Source organism: Macrotis lagotis, chromosome 4 (assembly GCF_037893015.1).
Source record: "Macrotis lagotis isolate mMagLag1 chromosome 4, bilby.v1.9.chrom.fasta, whole genome shotgun sequence".
NCBI classification, from domain to species: Eukaryota; Metazoa; Chordata; class Mammalia; order Peramelemorphia; family Peramelidae; genus Macrotis; species Macrotis lagotis.
The window spans coordinates 181,196,560-181,219,692 of NC_133661.1; the positions used below are offsets into that span (position 1 = coordinate 181,196,560).

Here is a 23,133-nt window from a genome sequence, read left to right on the forward strand (position 1 = left end):
CAGCGCTAGCGCTGCCGCCGCCGCCGCCGCCGCCGCCAGGTGAGAGGAAGGGTGGAGCCCTGCAGTCCCTTGGGCGACTCACCTTTCAGGCCGGGAGGGACTTTTCGCCCCTCTCTACATGAGAGGCCCAGGGGCTGGCTCCTTCATCTCCAGAGTCAGCGCCTTTGCCCCAGATCCCAGATTATACCTTCTTCTCTTGCCTATTGCCCTCTGCTCCCCGCTGCACCTGCGGCATCTCAGCCCCATCTCACTGCCCTCCCCTCCAGCTCGCACCCTCCAGGCATTCCAGACAACTTCTTTGGAACTGGGTAGGAAGGACCAAGCCTCCTTCCCACCGGCGGACCACAGTCCCCTTGCCTCCTTAGAAATAACTCTTTAATGTATTGTCTGGGGACCTCACAGGAGGCCGACTGATTAAGAAAGGAAATTCCTCAGAATGGGTTTGTCCTTCGGGGGTCCAAGTGGAGCGGAATGTCTTTTGGATCGGGAAGGACACTATATGTCTTATTGAATATAGGGGGTCCTTGGGTGGATCTGGGTGGGAGGGAAATTCCAGAACCTCAGATGGGTCTGGATACAAGATAGGGTCCTTGAAGAGACTTGGCTGTAAAGAAGCAATCCCTAGGTAGATCTGTTTGAAAGTGAGGAATGGGGGTGATCCTAGGGTAAATCTATTCGGAGTTGGAATCCTTGGGGAGAGAGATCTGCTTATAAGATACCTGAGGCTAATCCATGATACTTATTGTTTTTGGCAGCCACCATGACTGACGGGTCTCGCTCAGATGTGGGGCGATGGGGTGGGGGCCCCTGGGATTCCAGCATCACACCTTCTCCTGAGCCAGAACCAGATACCAACTCTCGAGGGTCAGGTCGTTCTTTTTGGGCCCGATGCTGCTCCTGCTGTTCCTGCCGAAGTGGAACTGATGATGACTGGGGCCCAGTGCCTGCAGGCCCCCGAGGTTCAGGACCTCGGGGCTCTGGTCGTCCTGGGTCCCGAGGTTCAGGATCTCGGGGCTCCGGTCGTCCTGGCTCCAGAGGCAGTGGGGTCAATGCAGCAGGTGATGGTACTGTCCGAGGTGAGCTTTCAAACATCTCTCTCATTCAAGGAGGGGAACCCTCAAGGATCCCCTGATCCTAAGTAAAGGCCTTAGTTAATTTGTGGAGTGGGGAAGGATGGGTTTGCCCTTATTATTAGTCATTAGCCATTCAGGTCCCCTTAAGGATGGAGCTGCTTCTTTGGGACTGTTGGCAGAAGGTTTTTTTTTTTTTTGAATGGGGGCAATGGTGTTACTTACTCAAGGTCACACAGTGGTTAAGTATCAAGAGTCTGATCTCAAATTTGAGTTCAGGTCCTCCTGACTTCAGGGTCAATGCTCTAAACACTGCACCACCCAGCTGCCCCTCTCTGGGATTGTTGGGGCTCCACCAAAAGCCTAGATTTGGAATTCTGGATTCCTTGAGCTGAGCAGGAAAAGGAAAGCTGAACAGGAATAAAGATTTATTAAATGCCTACCATGTGCAGGCATGGTGCTAAACATTTTACAATTGTTATCTTCCTTGATTCTCACATCCACCTTGGGAGATAACTACTGTTATCCCCATTTTACAGTTGGGGAAACTGAAGCAGAGAGAGGTTAAGTGATTTGCCCAGGGTCACAGAGCTAAGTGTCTGAGGGCGGATTTGAACTCAAGTCTTCCTGGCTGCCTTGGGAATCCTGAGTTCTTTGGTCTGAGCTGGTGTTTTAACCTACTCTGTCCCTTCTAGATGGCATGCTAGTGGTGACCGGGGTGGATCTGATGTGTAGACGCTCAGATCAAAACCGGCGGGAGCACCACACAGAGGAGTATGAATACGATGACCTGATTATTCGTCGAGGACAGCCTTTCTACCTCACTGTCGACCTGTCAAGGCCCTACTCATCATCCTCAGACCGGATGGCCCTTGAGCTGCTTATAGGTCAGTGCAGAGGGGCAGAGGCAGAGAGAAAGGGGAGACCACAATTAATCTCCCAATTGTGCTTTCCTCTTGTTTTAAGACCCAAGAGAGCGTTGTCTCCATCTTTCCTGTGCTCTCTACACTGATGTGGTAGCTGTGAGGATGTGCACATTTCTACCATGTCACCGTTGGTGTGTCAGCACTTGTCTGTATAGATTCTCTCTGTCCCTTTCTCAAGATGCTGTCTCCTAAAAGCCTCTTGTCTGTCCCATGTCAATAGGTGGATGATGGGTGTGTCTTTTTCTGTTTCTCTTTCTGGCTTTTTTCCCCCTTGAGCGTGTGGGTGTCTCTCTGACTCTCCCTGTGACTGCATGTCTCAGTGTCTCTGTCCCCTCTGGCCTGAGGCTGGGTGGCTCCACTGCTGTGTTGCTCTTTGGCTGCTAAGGACAGTGATTATGCAGCTGCTGGAGGCGGGAGACTCCTCATACCCTCTGATTAGAGCCTAACCTTGCCCACCTTGGCCTCTAATTTCCGGGCACCCTCCTGAATGCCCTGGATTCTGATGGAACCCTGGGGAACCCATGAGTTTAGGGCTTAGGTCTGAGCTGTCCCTTCTGTAGGAGGTCTCTTGGGGACATGGACATCTCAAGCCTGAGCCTGGAGAGGTAGCTCTGCTGTGCCAGCCTAGGGGGAAGCAAGCTGGGGCCTTGGAGACTTCTTTCCCCTCATTCAGGCTCAGGGGTAGGGGAACAGGATTGGAGTGCTGACCAGAGGCTTTGCCCCAGCACCCAGACCTCTTCAGGGTGAGTGGAGATGGGAACTGATAGAGTCTTTGGCCAATGTTTACCAAAGCAAAGCAAATCTAGGGATTAGAAATGACCCAGGGATTCCATCCCATTTGAGATCTTTGCCCCATAGATCTCGCTTCCTCAATTTCCTCTTTTCATTTACTCCCATTAGGTGCAAACCCTGAAATAGGCAAGGGTACACATGTGATCATCCCTGTGGGCAAGGGAAACAGTGGAGGCTGGAAGGCCCAGGTGGTCAAGTCAAATGGGCAGCATGTGGATCTAAAGGTCCATGTTTCCCCCAATGCCATTGTGGGCAAGTTCCGATTCACTGTCCGAACACGAACTGATGCGGGAGAGTTTCAGATGCCTTTTGATCCCCGAAATGAGATCTACATCCTCTTCAACCCTTGGTGTCCTGGTGAGCCTGTGGGATAAAAGGTTGGAATCAGCAGGACTGAGTGAGTTAGCTGGGTGAGTTAGAAAGAGAAAAAGGAAGAGAACAGAATGAATTCCACATGTCAAATTGAGTAAATTCTGATGATTCCATGCCACTAGGTAGAGTCTCATGGATTTTAGGATCTTATAAGATCTAAGCTGGAAAACACTTCTTAAGGCTTCTCATCTAACCTCTTTATTTTACATATGAGAAAACAAAGGTCCAGAGAAGTTATACAGCTAAAAAAAAATAGTAGAATCAGAATCTGAACTTGGCTTCAGGTTTCAAATCTAGTGTTCTTTACATTTCACTAAAGTCTTTTTATCTGTCTCATTTCCTCATGTCCTTCCCCCTGCGTCTTCCCCCTGCTTCAGGTCAATGGTAGAAGAAAAAAGTATGATTGACCAATGGAGACTCTGAGCTGGAAGCAGACTATGATGGCTCAATGGGAGCAGCAATCCAGCTGCCACCATTCATCCCCATTTTCCCCTTTCATAATTAGATTGAGATTAGGCTGTTCTGTCCACCACCACCATGGCCTGGCTTTTCTAAAACTGCTCTTACATATGACCCAGAGGAAGATTTGCCTGCAACTTCCACCCCAACCCTACAACTCACCGGCCTAGCTTCAGGTGGAAAAACAGAGTGTTCAGGGAAGACTAGAGAGTGTCAGGATTAGGGGACCCAGGCTATGCCCTTGACAGGTCTATATGTTTATTTTGGGGGTTGACAGATGATCCTGTATATGTTGAACATGAAGACTGGCGTCAAGAGTATGTGCTCAATGAGTCTGGTCGAATTTACTATGGCACAGAGGCACAGATTGGAGAACGTACCTGGAACTATGGCCAAGTATGGGACAAAGAAAGAGAATGGGACAAGAATTTGAAAGAAGAGCTGGAGTAGTTGGAGATGAGTGTGAGAGGGCAGAGGCAGAGGGAGATGAGTTAGAGGGGAAGGCAGGGGCAGGAGGAGATGAGTGTTAGGGAAGAAAAGGGCAGGGGGAAATGAGAGGAGAGGGCAGAGGTGGGGAGAGGAGTGTAAAGAGAGAGCTGGGATAGAGGAAGGTGAGTGTGAGGAGTTGGCAGGGATAGGGGGAGATGAGTTTGAAGGGAGGGCAGGGGGCAGGAGGAGATGAGTATAAGGAAGGACTAGAGAGAAAGAAATGAAGAAGGGGAGAAAGGTGAGGTGATGAGTGGGATTACAAAAAGAATGGGAGGGGAGGGAAATAAGATAGGGAGGAAAATTGTAAAACTCAAAATAAATAAAATCTTAAAAAAAAAAAAAGAATGGGAGGAGAGAGCTTAAGACAGTGGATATTGGCTTAGGATGAGAAGCCTGGAGAGGGTCTGGTCAGAAAAGATCTCTGAGGTAATCATGATTGCTGCTCTCTTCCTCCTAGTTTGACCATGGTGTACTGGATGCCTGTCTCTACATCCTGGATCGGCGGGGAATGCCATATGCAGGACGAGGGGACCCTGTTAATGTCTCCCGTGTCATTTCTGCCATGGTATATTTCCCCAGATGCCCCATCTCATAGCATATTCTCTCCTGCTTCCCACCTCTGTTCACAGAGGTGTTCACATACTTCTCAAGCTGCTTTCACATCAGACCCCACTCCTTTCCTATTTCTCCCCCAATGCCTTTGGGTTAAAAAAAACTATAATAAAGAAACCTCTCTGCCCCCCCACCTTCTTGTGTACCCCCACACACCCATTCTGGTTCTTGTCCCAACTCCTCTGGAATGTGTGGCCAAACCCAAACTTGGCACACCCAGGAATTACATTCCTATGTCAAAACTTGGGTGGGAAAGGGTGGAGGGGCAGCTGAACTTGGAGGGGAAGAAGAGAGAATAATCTAGGACCAGCAGAGAGAGAGAGAGAGTGTGTGTGTGTGTGTCTGTGTCTGTGTCTGTTTTCTCTGTGAGGAGAGGTGCTGAGTGGACAGTTCTCAACCTCCTTTTCCCCCAGGTGAATTCTCTAGATGACAATGGGGTGTTGATCGGAAACTGGTCTGGAGATTACTCCAAAGGCACTAACCCCTCAGCTTGGGTGGGCAGTGTGGAGATCCTCCTGAGTTACCTTCGAACGGGCTACTCTGTCCCTTATGGCCAGTGCTGGGTTTTTGCTGGTGTCACCACTACAGGTAATGAGCAAAAGACCAACTCTGACCCTACAGGAGGCCATGACCTCCAAATTGTCAGCTCCAGGCATCCCCTGTATCCCCGCCCTAGATTTCTCCTTAACCCCACGACTCCAGAACACCTGTGGCACCAGGGCAGGGCTTAGGCGGGGGTGGCCTGGCAGGCTGGCATTAATTATTAGTAATTAGCCTTAACAAGGGAAGTAGGGGTAGGAAGGAGGGAAGGGCTGGTTGCAGAGGCAGGTTGCAGAGGCAGGCAGGTGGCCTGACCCCCGGTGCCCCACATCATGCACTGACTCTCATCCCTTTCAAAGTGCTCCGATGCCTCGGTATCGCCACCAGGACTGTGACCAACTATAACTCAGCTCATGACACCGACATCTCACTCACCATGGACATTTATTTTGATGAGAACATGAAGCCACTGGAACATTTGAACCGAGATTCTGTCTGGTGAGGAGGGAAGGGGTGTGTGTGGGGGGGGGGTGGAAGTATAGAGGCATCTCTATGGGGTGACAAAGGGTGTTCTCAAAGCCCTGCCTGTTCTTTTCCTCACTCTGCTTGTAAAACCATTCCAAAAGTGGGGTGTTGGTGGATGAGAAGAGGGGTAGAAATATTCAAGATGGGGCCCTCTATCTGTGTCCTTAGGAACTTTCATGTCTGGAACGATTGTTGGATGAAACGATCAGACCTGCCCTCAGGCTTTGATGGCTGGCAGGTGGTGGATGCCACCCCCCAGGAAACCAGCAGTGGTAAGAGAGCATCTTCTCTACATTTCTTCTCTGTCTCCTTGCTTCCACCCCCTGCTAAGAGGATTCTCTTGACCATCTCTCAGCACTACCCTCTTTCAGTTCAATTCACTGATCTATGTCCTTTAGATTTAGTCACTTTGTGAATTCATCTTTCTCATCTAACCTATCTGGTTCAATCCATTCTGAAAAAGAATCTTTACTAAAGTTAAACCAAGATAAAGTCACCAAGATCAGCCTTTGCTTAAAGACCACCAGGGAGAGGGAGCCCACAAGTTCCCCAAAGCAGTGTATTTGACTTCTTAGTATCTCTTATGAAGTTTAATATTGGGGAAAACTTCCTAAATTTGTCTCTCTTCCCTTTAGGGATTATCTTTATCTGTCCTCTCTGTTCCTTGCTCTCCTTTCTCCCTATTAGTCTATCCAACTTGTAGACTATTCCTCTCTGTCTCTAGACAGGTCAACCTACCTTCAGTGCTCCATCTCATTTCCCACCCCACCATCCTGTATTCCCATTTCCAGATGCTCATTTGTCAATCCCCCTTCCATTCCTTCTGGGTTCACCACATTGAGAACAAAAGACTTAACTCCCTCTCTGGGTTTCTATTTCCCCATCCACAAAAGGAGGGGATGTAGAGCAAATGATCTCCAGGGTCCCTTTAGCCCCCAACCTTTCTTTGATTCTGTAGAGCTATAGGCAATCATATATTTCCGCTGCAGGAAATTTCCTGCCAAAAAGCTGATGGAGTATTCAGTTTGGAAAAAGAATATGGTTCTGGTGACCAGAGAGCATCTGAACCTTGTAAAGCAGAGGAACAATTTCAGCCAATCAGATTAGAATATGCAAATATCCTAGCTATCATCTGATCTTCCCAGTGGGAAGCTGGTCCTAAACCACTTATTCAAAAGAGAGGAAAGCATGGGAAAATCTGTGAGAAAGCATCATACTATTCATATTCTTAAAAACACATTCCAGTTCTCCTTTCTGGCTTTTTTTTTCAGTGTTTCCTTTGAGTAGCCTTGTTTGGGAAATCTTGAATTTGCTGATAGAAAACTGGTACAACATCCTCTATCCTAATACTTGGGGAGGAGGATAGAAGGATTGAAAAAATATGACAGTCGTTAGACTAGAAGATCTCTAAAGTATGTTCTAGCTCTTACTCTGTTGATCTCAATGTAACATATGTGAACGAACCAGTCAATCTCTCCAAGGCTCAATTTCCTCATCTGTAAAAAGGGGTATTATAATATCTCCAATAATACCCTTTATAATAAGGCTTATGGTGAGCAAAAATGATTATTATCATTATTATGATTTGCTACCCTGAGATTTCTTTTCTTTTTTTTTTCAGTTTTTGCAAGGCAAATGGGGTTAAGTGTCTTGCCCAAGGCCACACAGCTGGGTAATTATTAAGTGTCTGAGGCTGGATTTGAACTCAGGTACTCTTGACTCCAGTGTTGGTGCTCTATCCACTGCCCCACCTAGCCGCCCCAACCCTGAGATTTCTGAGAGCTTCTTCAGTGATTGTGGCTAAACCCCAGTCATACTCTAACCCAGAGAAGCAGCAGAAATGTTACTGTTCAATCAGGGATGTGCTGGAGTCATTTGTACTAGTCATGAAAGATGGTTGTTAAATTTTTAGCTTTAAGTATTTACATCTTGGGAATCGAGCTAAAGCTACAAATAATGGCTTGAATTATTGTTTTATTGATTGTTTAGACAAAAAAGTGATTGATAAAATGTTAATAATGTAGAATAGGCTTAAAAAGTGCATTGTGGGGGCAGCTAGGTGGCGAAGTGGATAGAGCACCGGCCCTGGAGTCAGGAGTACCTGAGTTCAAATCCGACCTCAGACACTTAATAATTACTTAGCTGTGTGGCCTTGGGCAAGCCACTTAACCCCATTTGCCTTGCAAAAACTTAAAAAAAAAGTACACTGTGAACTTATTTTTTTCCCCTCAAGAGTTGGTTGTTAAACACTTAACAAGCATACCTCTGTGTTCAAAACCAGGGAACAAAACCTCTGACCAGTATTCCTTGATTCTCTAGGCATCTTCTGTTGTGGTCCCTGCTCAGTGCAGTCTGTTAAGAATGGCCTGGTCTATATGAAATATGATACACCCTTCATCTTTGCTGAGGTAAAGAAAAAATTAATGAAACTGATACATTTGTTTATATCTTTTCTTTTAGTATTAAATTGTATTGAAATACACCCTACCTCTTATACTCTGTTGCAACTCTGACTCTATCCTGGGTAACAGGAGTGATCCCATTGGAACAAGGGTTATGGATCTATGGGGGGGAAAGACATAGGGTTCAACTTCTGCTGTAGGACATGAACAACTTGAAGCTTCTAATTGGATCCTATATATCATTCCCCAACCCTGTGATGAGGCATTGTATCAGAGAAATGGCCACCAAAGGGAAAGTTGCTCACTGAGGAGATGATAAAGAAAGAAACAACTTCTGTTCTTGCTTTCTTCTTCCTCTTATGAATATTTGGCTTGGTTCTCAGACAACTCTCTCCTGGACTTCCTTTGAGAGTATGGGAAGGGGCCTAGTAGTATTGGTTATTGCTTATATATGGCAACTGGAGAATGTGCTCTCAAATAATCCTGAGATTGGATATCAAGAATCTTTCACCTGAACATAGGTGACCAGTGATCCTGAGATGGAAATCATCCTTCTAAAATCTACAGAGTGGGCTTGCTGTTAAGTGGCCAAACTTTGACTGAAAAGTCAAAGATCATGTCTTATTTAACTTTATATCTGGTTCTGGCTCTGGTTCTATATAGCCTCTAGCAAGAGACTGAAGACCCCTGTGCCATCATCTCCCAGCACTCAAGTTCATGGTCCAGTAACTTTCCTTGTTTAATTGGGTTGGTCCAAATTCAACAAACAACAAATTAGGCAACAAATCTGGGGATACAAAGATTAAAAAAACAAAAATTCATTGACTCTGTCCTCAAGTTTATAATTTAATAGTGGAGATTAGACCTAAGTCTCAGTGTGGAAAAGTGAATACAGAGCTGATTTAGAATCATGAAGGCCTGGGTTCAAGTCCTGATTCTGATCCATACTGGCTGTGCAACTCTGATACTCTGGGCAGTTCTCTAAGACTATAAGCTATAGGGCCATTTCCAATCTTGTTGATAGGAGAAAAATACCTCAATGGGACTTCTACATTAATGAAATCATAGTTCCAGACCCCCCCTCCAAAAGAAAAAAGATAATTACATAAATAAGTATCATACAAAGATGACTATAGCGGTAGGGAAAAAGAAATAGTCCAAATCAGAATGGGGAACCTTTTTTCAGCCAAGGGACATTGGATATTTATAGCATCATTCGAGAACCATACAAAATTATCAGCTTAAAACTAGCCTGTTATATTAGGCCAAACATCTAATTAATTCATCCATAAAAACCTTCTAGATTTATTGAATTTAGAATCTTGCCTGAGGTTGCCTTGGCAATGCCAAACCAAATGATTTTGCAAGCCTTATTCAACTCATGGATCAGATGTTCCTCACCCCTGGTCTAAATTATAAGGAATATAAGATAAAGAATGTAGGGATAAAGAAATATGAGAACAAGGAGGGAGAAATCACTCTCACTTTGGGAAAGGCTTACTTAATAAGAGAGCTGTTGTCATTGTTTAGCTGTTTCAGTCATGCCCAACTCTTTGTGACCTATTTGGGGTTTTCTTGGCAAAGGTACTGGAATTTTTGCCATATTCTTTTCCAGTTCATTTTACAGATGAGGAACCAAGGTAAACAGGGTTAAGTGACTTGTTCAGGATACTTATTTGAGCTATGTGTCTGAAGTCAGACTTGAACTCAGGAGGATGAGCTTTCCTGACTCTAGGCCCATCACTTTATCCACTTCACCACCTAACTATCCACATAAATCAGGTGGACTTTTAAGGAAAAGAAGGGGTAGAGTTGTGCAAGGAACACATCCCAGGCATGGAAGTGAGCTTATGCAAATGCATATAAGACAAGATTGGTGGAACAACTAGTAGTCTAGTTTGGTTGGAACACAAAATACCTTAAAGGAGTAACTAGTGAAATGAGGTAGGAAATGTAGTTTGGAGTCTAATTATGGAGAGAGAGAGAGAGAGAGAGAGAGGGAAAGAGGTCTATTCTCCACAGTATCAGAGGGGGTAGCTAAGTGGTACATTGGATAGACCTGAATTGAAATCCGGCCTCAGACACTTAATAATTACCTAGCTGTGTGGTCTTGGGCAAGCCACTTAACCCCATTGCCTTGCAAAAAAAATGCTAGATCACAGTATCAGAGATCTTACTCACTACTTGCTTCCCCACTTTCTCTACCTCCTTTACAGGTCAACAGTGACAAAGTCTACTGGCAACGGCAAGATGATGGCAGCTTTAAAATTGTCTATGTGGAAGAGAAGGCAATCGGGACCCTCATCTGCACCAAAGCCATTGGTTCCAACATGAGAGAGGATATTACTCACATCTATAAACACCCTGAAGGTACCTGTTCTGGATTCTGGGAAATCCTTTCTCTTTGGGGTTACCCATTTAACCACCTCCCTGGTTCTGTGGCTCTGTCTCTGAATATGAGGTGGTTTCTGTTCAGCATGCATTTGTTGGATATATATTTTTGTTGGGTATCTATTATAGCAGGCCTCATGGAGATATAAAGTTAAATAAGACATGATCTTTGACTTTTCAGAACTTGCGGTAGAAAAGAGAAGACATATATTCAAATAATACAAAATCAAATGTGATTGGTACATGTAGCATGCAAAGTGCCTTGGAAATTATTACAACTGGGAATAATCTGGGAAGGCTTGGTGGGCTATGTAGCTTTTGGATTGGATCTTGAAGAAGAGATGATATTTCAATATGTATCAGTGGGATGAAGGATTATTTTCCTGGTCTTCTTGTGCTACCAGGGCCTAACACCATCTTTTTGTTATTGTTGTTGTTGTTGTCCCCTCTGCTGCTGGTCACAGGGTCTGATGCAGAAAGGAAGGCAGTTGAGACAGCAGCAGCTCATGGTAGCAAACCCAACATATACACAAACCGGGATACAGCTGAGGATGTATCAGTGCAGGTGGAAGCACAGGATGCAGTGATGGGGCAAGACCTATTAGTCAATGTGGTGCTGACCAACCGTGGAAGCAGTCAACGTACTGTAAAACTACACCTCTACCTATCTGTTACCTTCTACACTGGTGTCACTGGTCCTGTCTTCAAAGACAGAAAGAAAGAGGTGGCACTGTCCCCAGGAAGCTGTAAGTCCTTCCTCTTCTCTTATCTTTGCTACTCATGGCCATCTTGGTATAGTTTCTCTATTCATGTGGTTCCCACCCTTGGTTAGGCCCTTGTCACCTATAGACAGGTGATCTGCTTATCTCAAGCCTTTCCCTTCTCCACACAGATATCAAAGAGATATTCCTGAAACAGAAGCCTATCACTTCCCTGCTTAATAAACCTCAGCTCTCTTTACAAATACACATCAAATATACATTTCTCTGTTTGACTTAAAACCTCTTACAACTTTACAACCTCAAGTTTACCTTTCCAATTTCAATATACATTACCTTCATGTACTATAGTTTCCAGTCAAATTAGTCTTCTGCTCCATCTCCATTCTCTTTGTACCTGTGCCTGGAATATTCTTTCATCTCTCTGGTTTCCTTCAAAACTCAACTCAAGTGCTACTTTTTACACCATCTTTTATGATCCCCCACCCACTTCCTGCTTTGAGTGTTTCCACTCCAAAATGGCCTTGTATTTATCTTGTATGCATTTTGTACATTCTTAGAGGTATACATGTATTCTTCCCAAATAGACTGTAAGTTCCTTGAGGGCAGGGACTATTACATTTTTGTCTCTGCAGCTTCAGAATGTAGTACGTTAATAATGTTTGAGTGCTTGGTTATTGCAGCCCATATGTGCATAGTAGAAAGCTCCTAGAGAGCAGGTGGGCAAAACCAGGGGTGGGACATGGTTAGGGATGCAGGGGCTTGGGGTGATATCTCTTCTTTTCTCTCACTCTAGCTGAGCGGGTGGCTCTGCCTGTGGCCTACTCAGAGTACCGGCCACATCTGGTGGATCAGGGAGCTATGCTGCTGAACGTGTCAGGTCACGTCAAGGAGAGTGGGCAGGTGTTAGCCAAACAACACACCTTCCGCCTTCGAACCCCAGATCTCTCCCTCACGGTATGGGCAAAAGAAACTAATCTTATGTGGGGTGAGAAGGGAACTGATCAGAAGACACAGGTTTGGGGTCAGTAAAGAACAGTAGGAATAGAGTGGGAGGATTCAGATCCTGAAGATATTAGCCTGAATTCCAACAAGTCATTCAAAGAAGAAAGGCTGGACTCCAAAGCATTAGATTAAAGCTGAAAAAAGACCTTACTTGAATGGCTTTGGTTGGGATGAAACTCAGCAGCATCCATTTGTCTCTGCTGGTAGGCGAGCCTTGGGTGATGAGATCCTTATGGAAGGCAGGTCATTGCTGAGGGTCTCCAACCCTGGAAAGTTATCCCAGATGCCACCGCATGCCAATCACAAGGCTCTCATTCTCTTTTTTCCCTGTCACAGGTGTTGGGAGCAGCAGTGGTCGGCCAGGAGACAGAGGTACAGATTATTTTCAGGAATCCACTGCCTGTCACACTCACCAAAGTAGTCTTCCGACTCGAAGGCTCTGGACTCCAGAGGCCCAAGGTTCTCAATGTTGGGTGAGTTTCAGCCTCTTGCTCTGCCTCTCCTTCCTCCTCATGTTCTCACTCCAAGTTTATAAAGCAGAGAGAAATTTGAACAACTTAGGAAGGAACTCAGCTTTGTTTGGGGTTGGCTAGCTCAACATCCTTGCCATTCACTTCCTGTTTGCTGAGGTCTAACATATGAGGAGAAGTGTAACAATGATGTGCTCTTCCTTGAGATCATCTTGGGAAGATCAGACTTAAGCGCATTCAAACATTAGCAAAAACTCCAAGATAGACCCCAGCTCAGTGGCACATTTAAGCATTGTAGGAGCTCAGAGAAGGAAGCTTGGTGTGGACTACAAGTATTTATGGAGCTCATGTAGACTTAGATTTGGAGGTGGAAGGACTTGTGATTCCTCATCTGGTATAACCTATCACTCAGGGCCAGAGGATTCAAACCTTTTACTAAAAATATATACCCAGGCAGAAGCAGATCCCAAGGTGGTAATTAGGAAAACAAATAGGAAATAAATTGGGAAAATAGTAGCAAATAGAAGCTACAGGAAAAGAGATTAAAAATGTTGAATAGGGAAGTTCTCAAGGGTTTGAAGCTCCCTGTTGGCATCCTGAGAACCATTTTTTTTGCCAAAGGGCCCACAGCTGGGTCTCAGATCAATGCATCCAGGGGCAGATCTGTAGTACAGTTTCCTTGCTTGCAAAAGTCCTGGCTGGAATTGTGGGAGTATAGCAGGAAAAGGGTATTGACATGTTTCCCCCAGTTCCCAGTATCCTGACTCACAATTTCACGAAGGTACTATTCCACCTTCCTTATTTCACAGATAAGGAAATCAAATCCAGAGAAGTTCAACAATTTACCAAAGAAAATACAGGCTATTGAGTTGCAGAGAAGAAATTAGAATCCATTTCCTCTGACTCCAAATCCAGTGCCCATTGTTCCATTATTCCATACTACCTTTATTAATACACTATAGTTTGTTCTGATGTTCTCCAAGGGATGGACCGCATTTTGTTTACATTATTGTTTAGTTGTATCCAACTTTCATGACCCCACGAACCATAATTTTTATGAGGTGTTCAAAAGTACTAGAGAGATTTGCCATTTCCTTCTCCAGTGAATTAGAGCAAAAAGAGATTAGGTGACTTGCCCAGGATTACACAGCTAGTAAATGTATGAGGGTGGATTTAAACTCAGGACTTCCTAAATGCTATTATGGATATTTTGGTATAAATTATACTTTTGTTTAAATCTTTGGTCTTCTTGCAGCATATGCCTAGTATTGGCCTTGCTGAGTCAATGGATAGCACATTGGTCTTGGAAATCAGAAATACCTGAGTTTGAGTACTTCTTTAGACTCCAATGACCTCCCTAAATGTTGGTTTCCACATATGTAAAATAGAAATATGAATAGTTCTTTCCTTCAGTGGTTGTAATGAGGATCATGTGACATAATATGTAGAAAGTACTACATATCAGTCATAATGATAACTATGATGGTGTTGGAAGAAGAGACTGGACTTGAGTTTTACATTGTCCCATCATCATCACATCTATAAGGCAGAAACCAGGTGGTGCAGTGAATAGAGGGCTGACCTTGCAGTCAGGAAAACCAAGCTCAAATCCTGCCTCACAAACTTAGCTGTGTGACCCTAGGCAAGTTCTTCCAGTGTAAAATGGAGTCAATAATAACATCTATCCCACAGGATTGTAATGATGATCTCATATATGAGTTAACATGTAGAGGACTCCATGAACCTTCAAGTCCTATACGAGTGCTAGCTATTATTAGCATTATTATTATTTCGTGGAATTGTCATTCACATACCACAAAGTACTACATACAAATGTGAGTCGTTATTGTTTAGTTACCCAAGTGTATTTATCCAGTGAATATCTTCTCATGACTCTGAGCCAGGTAGAACAAAGACACAGTTGTTCCTTTTTAGTGGGTTATTGTAGATAACCAACCTATAGGAAGCCTTATCTAAAGAATGCTCATAGGATAAATGCAGAGAATAAATAATAATAACTCACATGTATATAGCACTTGAAATATTTGCAAAGTTCAATTAACCTTGGGAAGTGCCTAGTGTAGGTGCCACTAGCTCCATTTTGCAGTTCAGAAGCTCAAGGCTCAGAGAAATTAATATATGCTCCATGGTCATATAGTTAGTATATGTCAAAACCAGGATTCTAACCCCTGTGTCTTGACCCCAAATTCACTGCTTTTTCCACTTTGCAATCATGATGAGAAAGCCTCAATGTTAACCTGTATGCTGACTGATGAGAACTAAATGCATTAGTGAGGGAGTAGTGAGGGAAATGTCTTAAGACTCCCTCCGGAGGAAGAAAGGAGGAAAATACTAAGAACAAGTCATAAGGAAAGGGGAAAGAATCCTGGGGACCAGACTGCAGAATGTTAATCTCTGCTCTTTGTGTTGTTAAAGATGGTCCAGTTTCTATCCCCAAGGTATAGAACATATACACACCACACACACACACACACACAGAGTGATCCCCGTCCTAATCCTGGACTTATCTCTGCCCTTAGAGCTACTGAGGTTTAACTCTAGAGACTCTGCTCTCTGTCTGGACTATAATGAGAATGACTTCACTCACAGAGAGACAAACTCTCAGATGGACTGATGGACTCACCCCTTCCTCAGTCATCTCACTCATCCCCTATTTCTTGGCAGTCCCTTCTCCTAGTCATAATAGTTGGGAAGGGGGAATATCTCTCATTCTTAGTTCTCTAGGAATAGACCTCATAATTTCATTTCTTCAATTACTCTTTCTTCCCCCTTTTCTTCTTCTCTTCCCTTTCCACCTTCTTCTCCCTTCTTTCCCCTCCCCATCCCAGAACAGGTTGAAGCCAGAACTCCTCCCTATATTCACTTCTTCCCTTGGGAAGTTCCATGTCTGATTATGTAACCAATAGATTATGGAGTAGATAGCTTAGAAGAAGAAGCCCATGAGCTATTGATTCAGAAATATTAGAATCCAATGTACCCCCATTCTAATTCTCATTTGTATATAAAAATACTTGGCATGGACCTGTATTAAATATAAAGGTTTGAAGAAGTGACAGCTGATTATTTTTTTAATGGCAACATCAAAATGAATACTGTCCCTTTTAACCTCAGGAAAATACAAAGTTATTTCAATGATTCCACCATTGCTCATTACATTTTTAGATGCCCTTTTTTTGGAATTGCCTTTAGAAGTTAAGTGCCTGTGAATGTCTCATATGGTAGCAGTTCATCAACCTTTAAGGGTGTATTTGACTTTGGTAAAGAGCCAAAAGTATATCTAATACATAAAGTAGTTAAAAGTTGAGCAACCCCATTCTAGGTCATCAGGAGAAGTGACTGTCAGAGTTTTGAGTGTATGAGTCTAACTAACTCTAACTAACTAACTAACTAACTTTGTTATTTCAAAAGGTATGCCTCCATAGGTTTCTAGCAATGGCAGGATGATTGGATATGTGTGGTCTCCCAGGGGACTCCTTTGAAGGGACAATATTTCTTTGGATAAATAAGTTCTAATGTGTTTATTGAGTAATCAGTATCATGTAATCAAAATCATTTTAGCTACATCATGTAATCTAAGGCAGATCCCTATTTAGAAATACCTGAATTACAAATTATAATTAGTATGTATACACCTATTTCCTCTTAAATCCCTGATACAGCTACTATGAGAAATCACTGCTGAAACCAAAGGAAGTCATATTGGCATATGAACCACAAATTTCCATAAAAATCATGTTTTCAATGGAAGTACTCTAATACAGTGGAAAGAACATGGGAATGAGAGGCTATGGGTTCAGATCTTAGCTCTGCTATTTCCGATCTCTATGACCTTGGAGAAAATTACTTAACCTCTTTCTGGACATTAGTTATCTCATCTCTAAAATGAAAAGGTTGGACTTGGTGATCCATCTCTAAAGCCCCTTCTAGTATAAACCTATTATGCTAGCAATGTAATTAAGCAATAGTAAAAACTTTAAAGCTCTATATGAATTGTTATTATTGGTTAGGTAAGCATTTAAGGACTGGTCTGGACACCTCTCTAGTCCTTAAAACGTTGTTTCTGTGGGAAAGAATAAACTTTTTAAGTAAAGTGCATTCTTAATTTGAGTCATCATGAAATATTAACACTAAAAGGGATCTTAAAAGCTGTCTAGTCTAGCCCCTTTATTTTATAGATCAGGAAACTGAGGCCCCAAAGTATGTCATGGAATTCTTGTTCCATTAATTTTCAAGCCAAATATAATTTCCCAAAGTTATAGGAAGGGACAGTTTTAAAAAGAGAAGATCTTCTCCAATAGCTTTGGAATTGACCTATTTCCTCGTTGAAGATAACCTCTGTTGAGATTGAATTTCTCCAAGATGACTCTAATTTTGAGTAGAGAGGAAACACCAAGCAGGGAGAATTTGGTTTAGGTTGAGAGTTTGATAAAAGAGGATAGGATAGGATATATTTAATAGAAAGATCATTAGGGAGAAGACATTGGTAGGTGGTAGAATGAGATATAGAAGCATCAGGAAATGAGAGGTATGAAGAGTAAGAGCAGGGAGAAAAGAAACCCAGACCAGAAGAAGAAAGGATATAGGACAAGGACACCTCTTGGAAGACCAGACTCCTAGCTCTTCTTTGATCTGGATATGACCCAGAAATAGTTTCAGTGGCCTGAGGCATTTACCATTTTCTAACCGGGTGTCCATGCTCAACTTGGAAAAATTTCTGGTTGAAGTTGTCTACCTCACATTGTGCCTAAGAGCTTATGTTTGACTTCCTGCCTTTCTCAAAGCAATGTTCCTAGACCAGACTTTCTTTCCCTCATGTAGCTCTTCCATGCCTCACCTCTTGGCTCTAATCTTTCCCCACAGAGACATTGGGGGCAATGAAACAGTGACATTGCGTCAAACATTCGTACCTGCCCGGCCAGGTCGACGGCAGCTCATCGCCAGCTTGGACAGCCCTCAGCTCTCCCAGGTGCATGGAGTCATTGAGGTAGACGTGGCCCCTGCTTCTGGTGGCAGCTTCGTCTCCAGTGATGGTGGTAACAGACATTCTGGGGAAGATATTCCTATGGTACCTTGAGGAGGAGCCTAAACTTAACATAGGTATGGGACAGAAGCAATAGGAGCATGGACACCTCACTGAAGCAGTGGGTTGGCACAAAGAAGACACCTGGTGGCCTAGGAAAGAAGGCCCAGGAGACCTGGGGTGGGATCCAACTTTCATACACATTGCATAATGCTGAAGGTAATAAAGATTGTTTTTGTTTTGTTTTTTAAGTGAAGCTCTTGATTTTGTCTGTCTTTTTGCCCATGCCAATTTAAGGAGAATGGGTTCATAATACTTTAGGTATCTACTCTTCACATTTATAGTCCTGATTCACAGAATCCAAGCATTCTATTCACTATCTGATCAAATCGGAGCACATTAGAACTGGAAGGGTCTTTAGAGATCATCTAGTTCAACCCCCTGATTTTATAAATGAGAGAACTGAAGTTTAGGGAGATTTAAAGATTCTTCTAAGGTCATATAAGTAAGTAAATGGAACAACCAGGGTTCAGATCCAGATCATCTGATCCCAGGCCTATCACCTTTGCCACTATATCCTTTTGTGGCCCTTCCTTGAACCAAACATAGGTTCAGAACCATTCTGGCCTCTTGGATTTCTTAGGACTGGGATTTCCTTAAATCTTTTAACATCCTCCCACCCCAATGAGATTTTGTTGAGAGAATCATCTGTATGCTTAATCCTAGGACAAGTCTAAATCCAGAGGCTTCTTTGGAATCGGACAAGTCATTGGAACCTGATGGCAGGACTAGTGATTTGATTTGATTCACTATCTTGAAATCCTGTCACATCTTGTCATCAGGTGTTTCTCCCTATAACAAACAACCAACCGACAAGCATTTTTAGAAATACTAGAGCCATGTGTTCAGTTCTATTCTAGGAAATCTAACAGGAACCTCTGTCAGGAGAAAGATCTAGGATTATATGAATTAGAAAGATAGGATAATAATTTGATAGGTGAAAGGAACCTTAGTGGTTGCCGAGTACAATCCCTTTCTTGTACAGATAAGGAAACTGAGAGAGGTTAAATGAATTGATCCGGATCTCTCAGCTAGAAAGTGCCATATCCTGAAGCAGTATTAGAACTCGGTTCATTCTGATTCTAAATTCAGTTTCTTATCCTCTGTATGATGCTGCTGAAGAGACAAGAGATTTAGAGGTAAACTGGTGTTTTGTCTAAAACATGAAGGAAAAGTTTAATCCTGTGAGTCAAGACAAGTCAATAAGCAATTAACAAGTGTCTACTTCATGGTAGACAACTATGCTAAGCAAAGAGGATTCAAAGAAAGTCTAAAGTGGTGCCTTCCTTCCAAGAAGCTCCCAATCCAAAGGGAGAGATATTCAAACAAATATGTATATATGATATAAGTTGGAGATAACAGAGGGGAAGCATTAGCATTAAGGGTACCAAGGAAGACCTTTTGCAGAAGCTGGAATTTTAGATGAAACTTGAAGAAAGCCAAGAGGCAGAGAAAAAGAGGGAGAAAAATCCAGGCAGGGGATCAGGGTGAAAATGCATGGATTTGGGAGATAAAGTCTCTTGTGAGAAAAATTGGACACGCAAGGAGTCTGGTCATTGAATCACTAAGTACATGGAGAAGAGTAAAGGTGTAAGAAGGGGTCAATTTGTAAAGAAGTTTAAGGGTCAAATGTGGTATTTTTTAATCTGATCATAGATGTCATATGAAGGGGCTAAAATGGCTAGACCTGTGCTTTAGGAAGTTAACTTTGATAGCTGAGTGGAAGATGGAGTGGAGAGAGACTTGAGGCAGAGGAACAATTGATCAGCTATTTCAATAGTCTGGGAGTCAGAGGAGAGAAATTGATTTGTATCAAAAATGTTACATAGGTAGAACTGGACAATAGTATGCATACAGGGGCATTAGAGAATGGAAGTCAAGAATGACCATTAGGGAGTGAACCTGGGTGACCAGTAGGATGGTGGAAATGATAATAGTGAAGCTAGGAAGGAAGGGGAAGTATTAGGGGGGGGAAAAATGAATTCACTTTGGGAAATGTTGAATTTAAGATGTCTAAAGGACATTCACCAAAGAGTGACCAGATGCGGCATTCAGACCAACATTTGGGGATGTAGCTTTCATCTTAGCAATGGGCCGAGATGTAAGCTGCCTGTAAAAACTAAGAAATCGGCTGGGACAAGTCAGGTCTGGAAGAAGACATATTCTATGGTAGCTATTCACTTTTTATTTATTTGTTTGTTTGTTTTAGGGTTTTTATGCAAGACAAATGAGGTTAAGTGGCTTGCCCAAGGCCACACAGATAAGTAATTATTTAAGTACCTAAGGTCAAATTTGAACTCAGGTACTCCTGATTCCAGGGCCAGTGCTCTATCCACTGCTCCACCTAGCCACCCCTGCACTGTTGAAAACCATAATCAAGCTGTGATATGTAAAGGACACAAACTCTTCTTTCCATGTTTCTTTGAACCAGTTGATTACAATCCCTGAAAATGAATATCAGAGATATTGATCAATCTTTATCCATTCACTTACCTGTCTGTCTAGTTTATTTATCTAGCTATCCTGCAACCAAAACTTTTGCCACTAGAGGAAAGCAGGAAAAGACAAAGTGGGAATATTTTTCCTTGTTGGGAAATGGTTGGGAATTTCAGTCATAGATACTTAGAATGAAGGAGTAACTTGTAATAAGAACCTTATTCATTTTCTTTGTCCAATGAAAACATATATTGTTACCATGGGAATTGCTTATGAAATAAGATAAAACAAGATAAAATTTAAGGAGGTGGTAAGATTAAAGGGAGGTTTCCTAAATTTAGGGTAGAAGTTTTAATAGTAGCACCAAACTCAAATAGAAATGGGGAACATTTATCTGTATATGTGAACTGGCCAATGTATTGACTTAGAAAACCATATCAATGTTTTCTAGGTTCTATTGTATTTTTATTTCTTTTGTTAAATATTTCCCAATTAAGCATATCTGAGAACACTACTCTAAAGTCAGTCTGTCAGTCAACAATCATTAAGTACTCACTATTTTAGACACTATGCCTTAGCACTAAGAATAGATATCTATATTTGCCTACATATATAGATCTATGAATGATTGTAATGAATTCTATGATCACTAATTTTTGTATCTCTCTTTTTTTTAGTTTTTACAAGGCCATGGGGTTAAGTGACTTGCCCAAGGTCACACAGCTAGGTAATTATTATGTGTCTGAGAATTTGAATTCAGATCCTCCTGACTCCAGGGTTGGTGCTATATCTACTGTACCACCTAGATGCCCCATGATTACTAATTTTTTAAAAATGTGCTATTTCTTGCTTTTTGCATCAAATTCATTCCTGACCAAAGATCTATTCCTTATAACAAAGATTAAAAAGAAAGGCTGGCAGGGGGAGGAGAGGAATCTCAGTATAACAAAACCGACCAATGCAGTTTGACAGCATGTGCAATATTTCACACCCATGTTATTCACCTCTGCAATGAAGAAAGGGAGATACACTATTCTTCTCTTTTTTTTTCCAGGACAAAGCTTAGTTATTATACTACCATGTTTGATTTTGCTTAATATAATTTTCTCTATTTACTCTGCTATAATCATGTGTATATTGTTTTCCTAGTTCTGCTTACCTTGCTCTGTTTAGTTCAAATAAGTCTTCTCATGTTTCCTTGAATTTTTTATGTTTGTTTCTTACAATGCAAAAATAATCTATTATATTCATATACCATAACTTGCTTAGCTATTCCTTAATTCCTGGGCACATCATTAATAGTTTTTTTTGCTACCACAAAAAGGATTAATAAGAATGTTTTGGTCTTTATGGAACCTTCCTTTTTATATTTTATTTTCTTGAAGTATATGCCTCCCAATGAAATTTCTGGGTATGAAAAGGTATAGATGTTTTAGTCAGTTTGGTGGGGAGGCATGATTTCAAATTGTTTAAATAATTAGAACAAGCTATAGTTCTTCCAGTGATATACTGATAGAATTGTTTTCTCACAGTTCCTCCAACACCAACTATTCTCATCTTTTTTAAATCTTTCCTAATTTGGGGGGTATGATATGAAACCTTATAATTGTTTTGATTGGCATTTCTCTTCTTATGAATGATAAAAGAGGCAATCTTTCATATGGTTGTTAATAATTAGCAATTATTTTGAGAACTATTTATTCATCTCTTCTGACCACTTATCTGTTGAGGAAAGGCTCTTGGTTTTACATGTTTGTGATGTTCAATCATTCAGTCATTTTTGACCATATTGTCATGAGGTTTTTCTTGACAAGGATAGTAGAGATACTGGACTGGTTTGTCATTTCTTTCTTAGTGGATTAAGACAGAGTTTAACAGATTTTCCCAGGGTTACACTTGGAAACCATATCTGAGGTCACATTTGAACTCAGGTCTTCCTGATTCCAAGTCCAGCACTCTATCCATTGAACCATCATGCTTCCATTAGTTTCTTATATAACAGATCTTAAAAAGAGATATTTGACATAGTTTCTCAATCAATAAATTTCTTATCTTAGCTGTATTAATTTTGACTATGTAAAAGCTTTTCAATATAATTTAATTGAAATTATTTCTAGGTTAAGTGCCCTTTGATGAACCAGAGAATTCTGAAGAGTTTGGGAAAACTAGTTTGGGTGCAATAAATAATCACTAATGAAGTCATTGGGCTAGTGGCCTGAGGTTCTTGCCACTTAGTGGCTAAATTATATATTACACTCCCTTGCTAGCTGCATATTATTTTGTCAGTCAGTTTTTTCATACGTTGCAGAAAAGCAGAGTCAGGTGTGGATTGTTAATATTTTTGCAGCACCACTAAATACACACCTAAGCCTATGCCAACTATTACACTATTTTGTCTTAGAGGAGGTAGAAAGATGCTGGGGTTTTTAGTTTGTTTTTGTTATGGGAATGATATGATTAACCCTATGTCTTAGGAGCTGTATGGAGAATAAATTGGAAAGAGGGAGAGAATAGCAAAAGGAACACCAATAGAGGTATGATGAAGACTAGAACAAAAAAAAAGTGGTGGCTGTGTGAATGAGGAAGGGTAGAAGTGTGATTGGATAGAAGAGGGAAAGAGATGAAGATTACTCAGATTTGCAAATTTAGGAGTGTAATCTTCCCTCAATAGAAACAGGGAAGATTAGAGGAAGGGAAGGTTTAGGAAGGAAGATATGAATTCTGGTTTTGAAATGATGACTAAGATGACTATCATACAAAGAGACCAACAAGCACTCGGCAACTTGAGATAGATTTTAGAGAAAAACTAGGGTGATATGTAGAT

General features: G+C 42.1%; 1 protein-coding gene across 2 annotated transcripts; it reads left to right on the forward strand.

Moving 5' to 3' along the window:
* On the forward strand, nucleotides 1-18,067 carry TGM1 (transglutaminase 1). 2 transcript variants are annotated; one of them, XM_074234792.1, is made up of 16 exons: nucleotides 2-39; nucleotides 756-959; nucleotides 999-1,076; nucleotides 1,766-1,957; nucleotides 2,897-3,145; nucleotides 3,897-4,015; nucleotides 4,566-4,673; nucleotides 5,134-5,308; nucleotides 5,620-5,758; nucleotides 5,954-6,057; nucleotides 8,105-8,193; nucleotides 10,404-10,557; nucleotides 11,043-11,324; nucleotides 12,094-12,254; nucleotides 12,639-12,775; nucleotides 17,654-18,067. In XM_074234792.1, exons 2-16 carry the CDS (start codon nucleotides 761-763, stop codon nucleotides 17,865-17,867), a joined length of 2,400 nt encoding a protein of 799 aa, XP_074090893.1. In that variant the 5' UTR covers nucleotides 2-39; nucleotides 756-760; the 3' UTR covers nucleotides 17,868-18,067. The 2 variants fall into 2 exon arrangements, with proteins under 2 accessions (XP_074090892.1, XP_074090893.1); XM_074234791.1 differs by having other exon boundaries at nucleotides 1-39; nucleotides 756-1,076.
* Nucleotides 18,068-23,133: the final 5,066 nt, after the last annotated feature.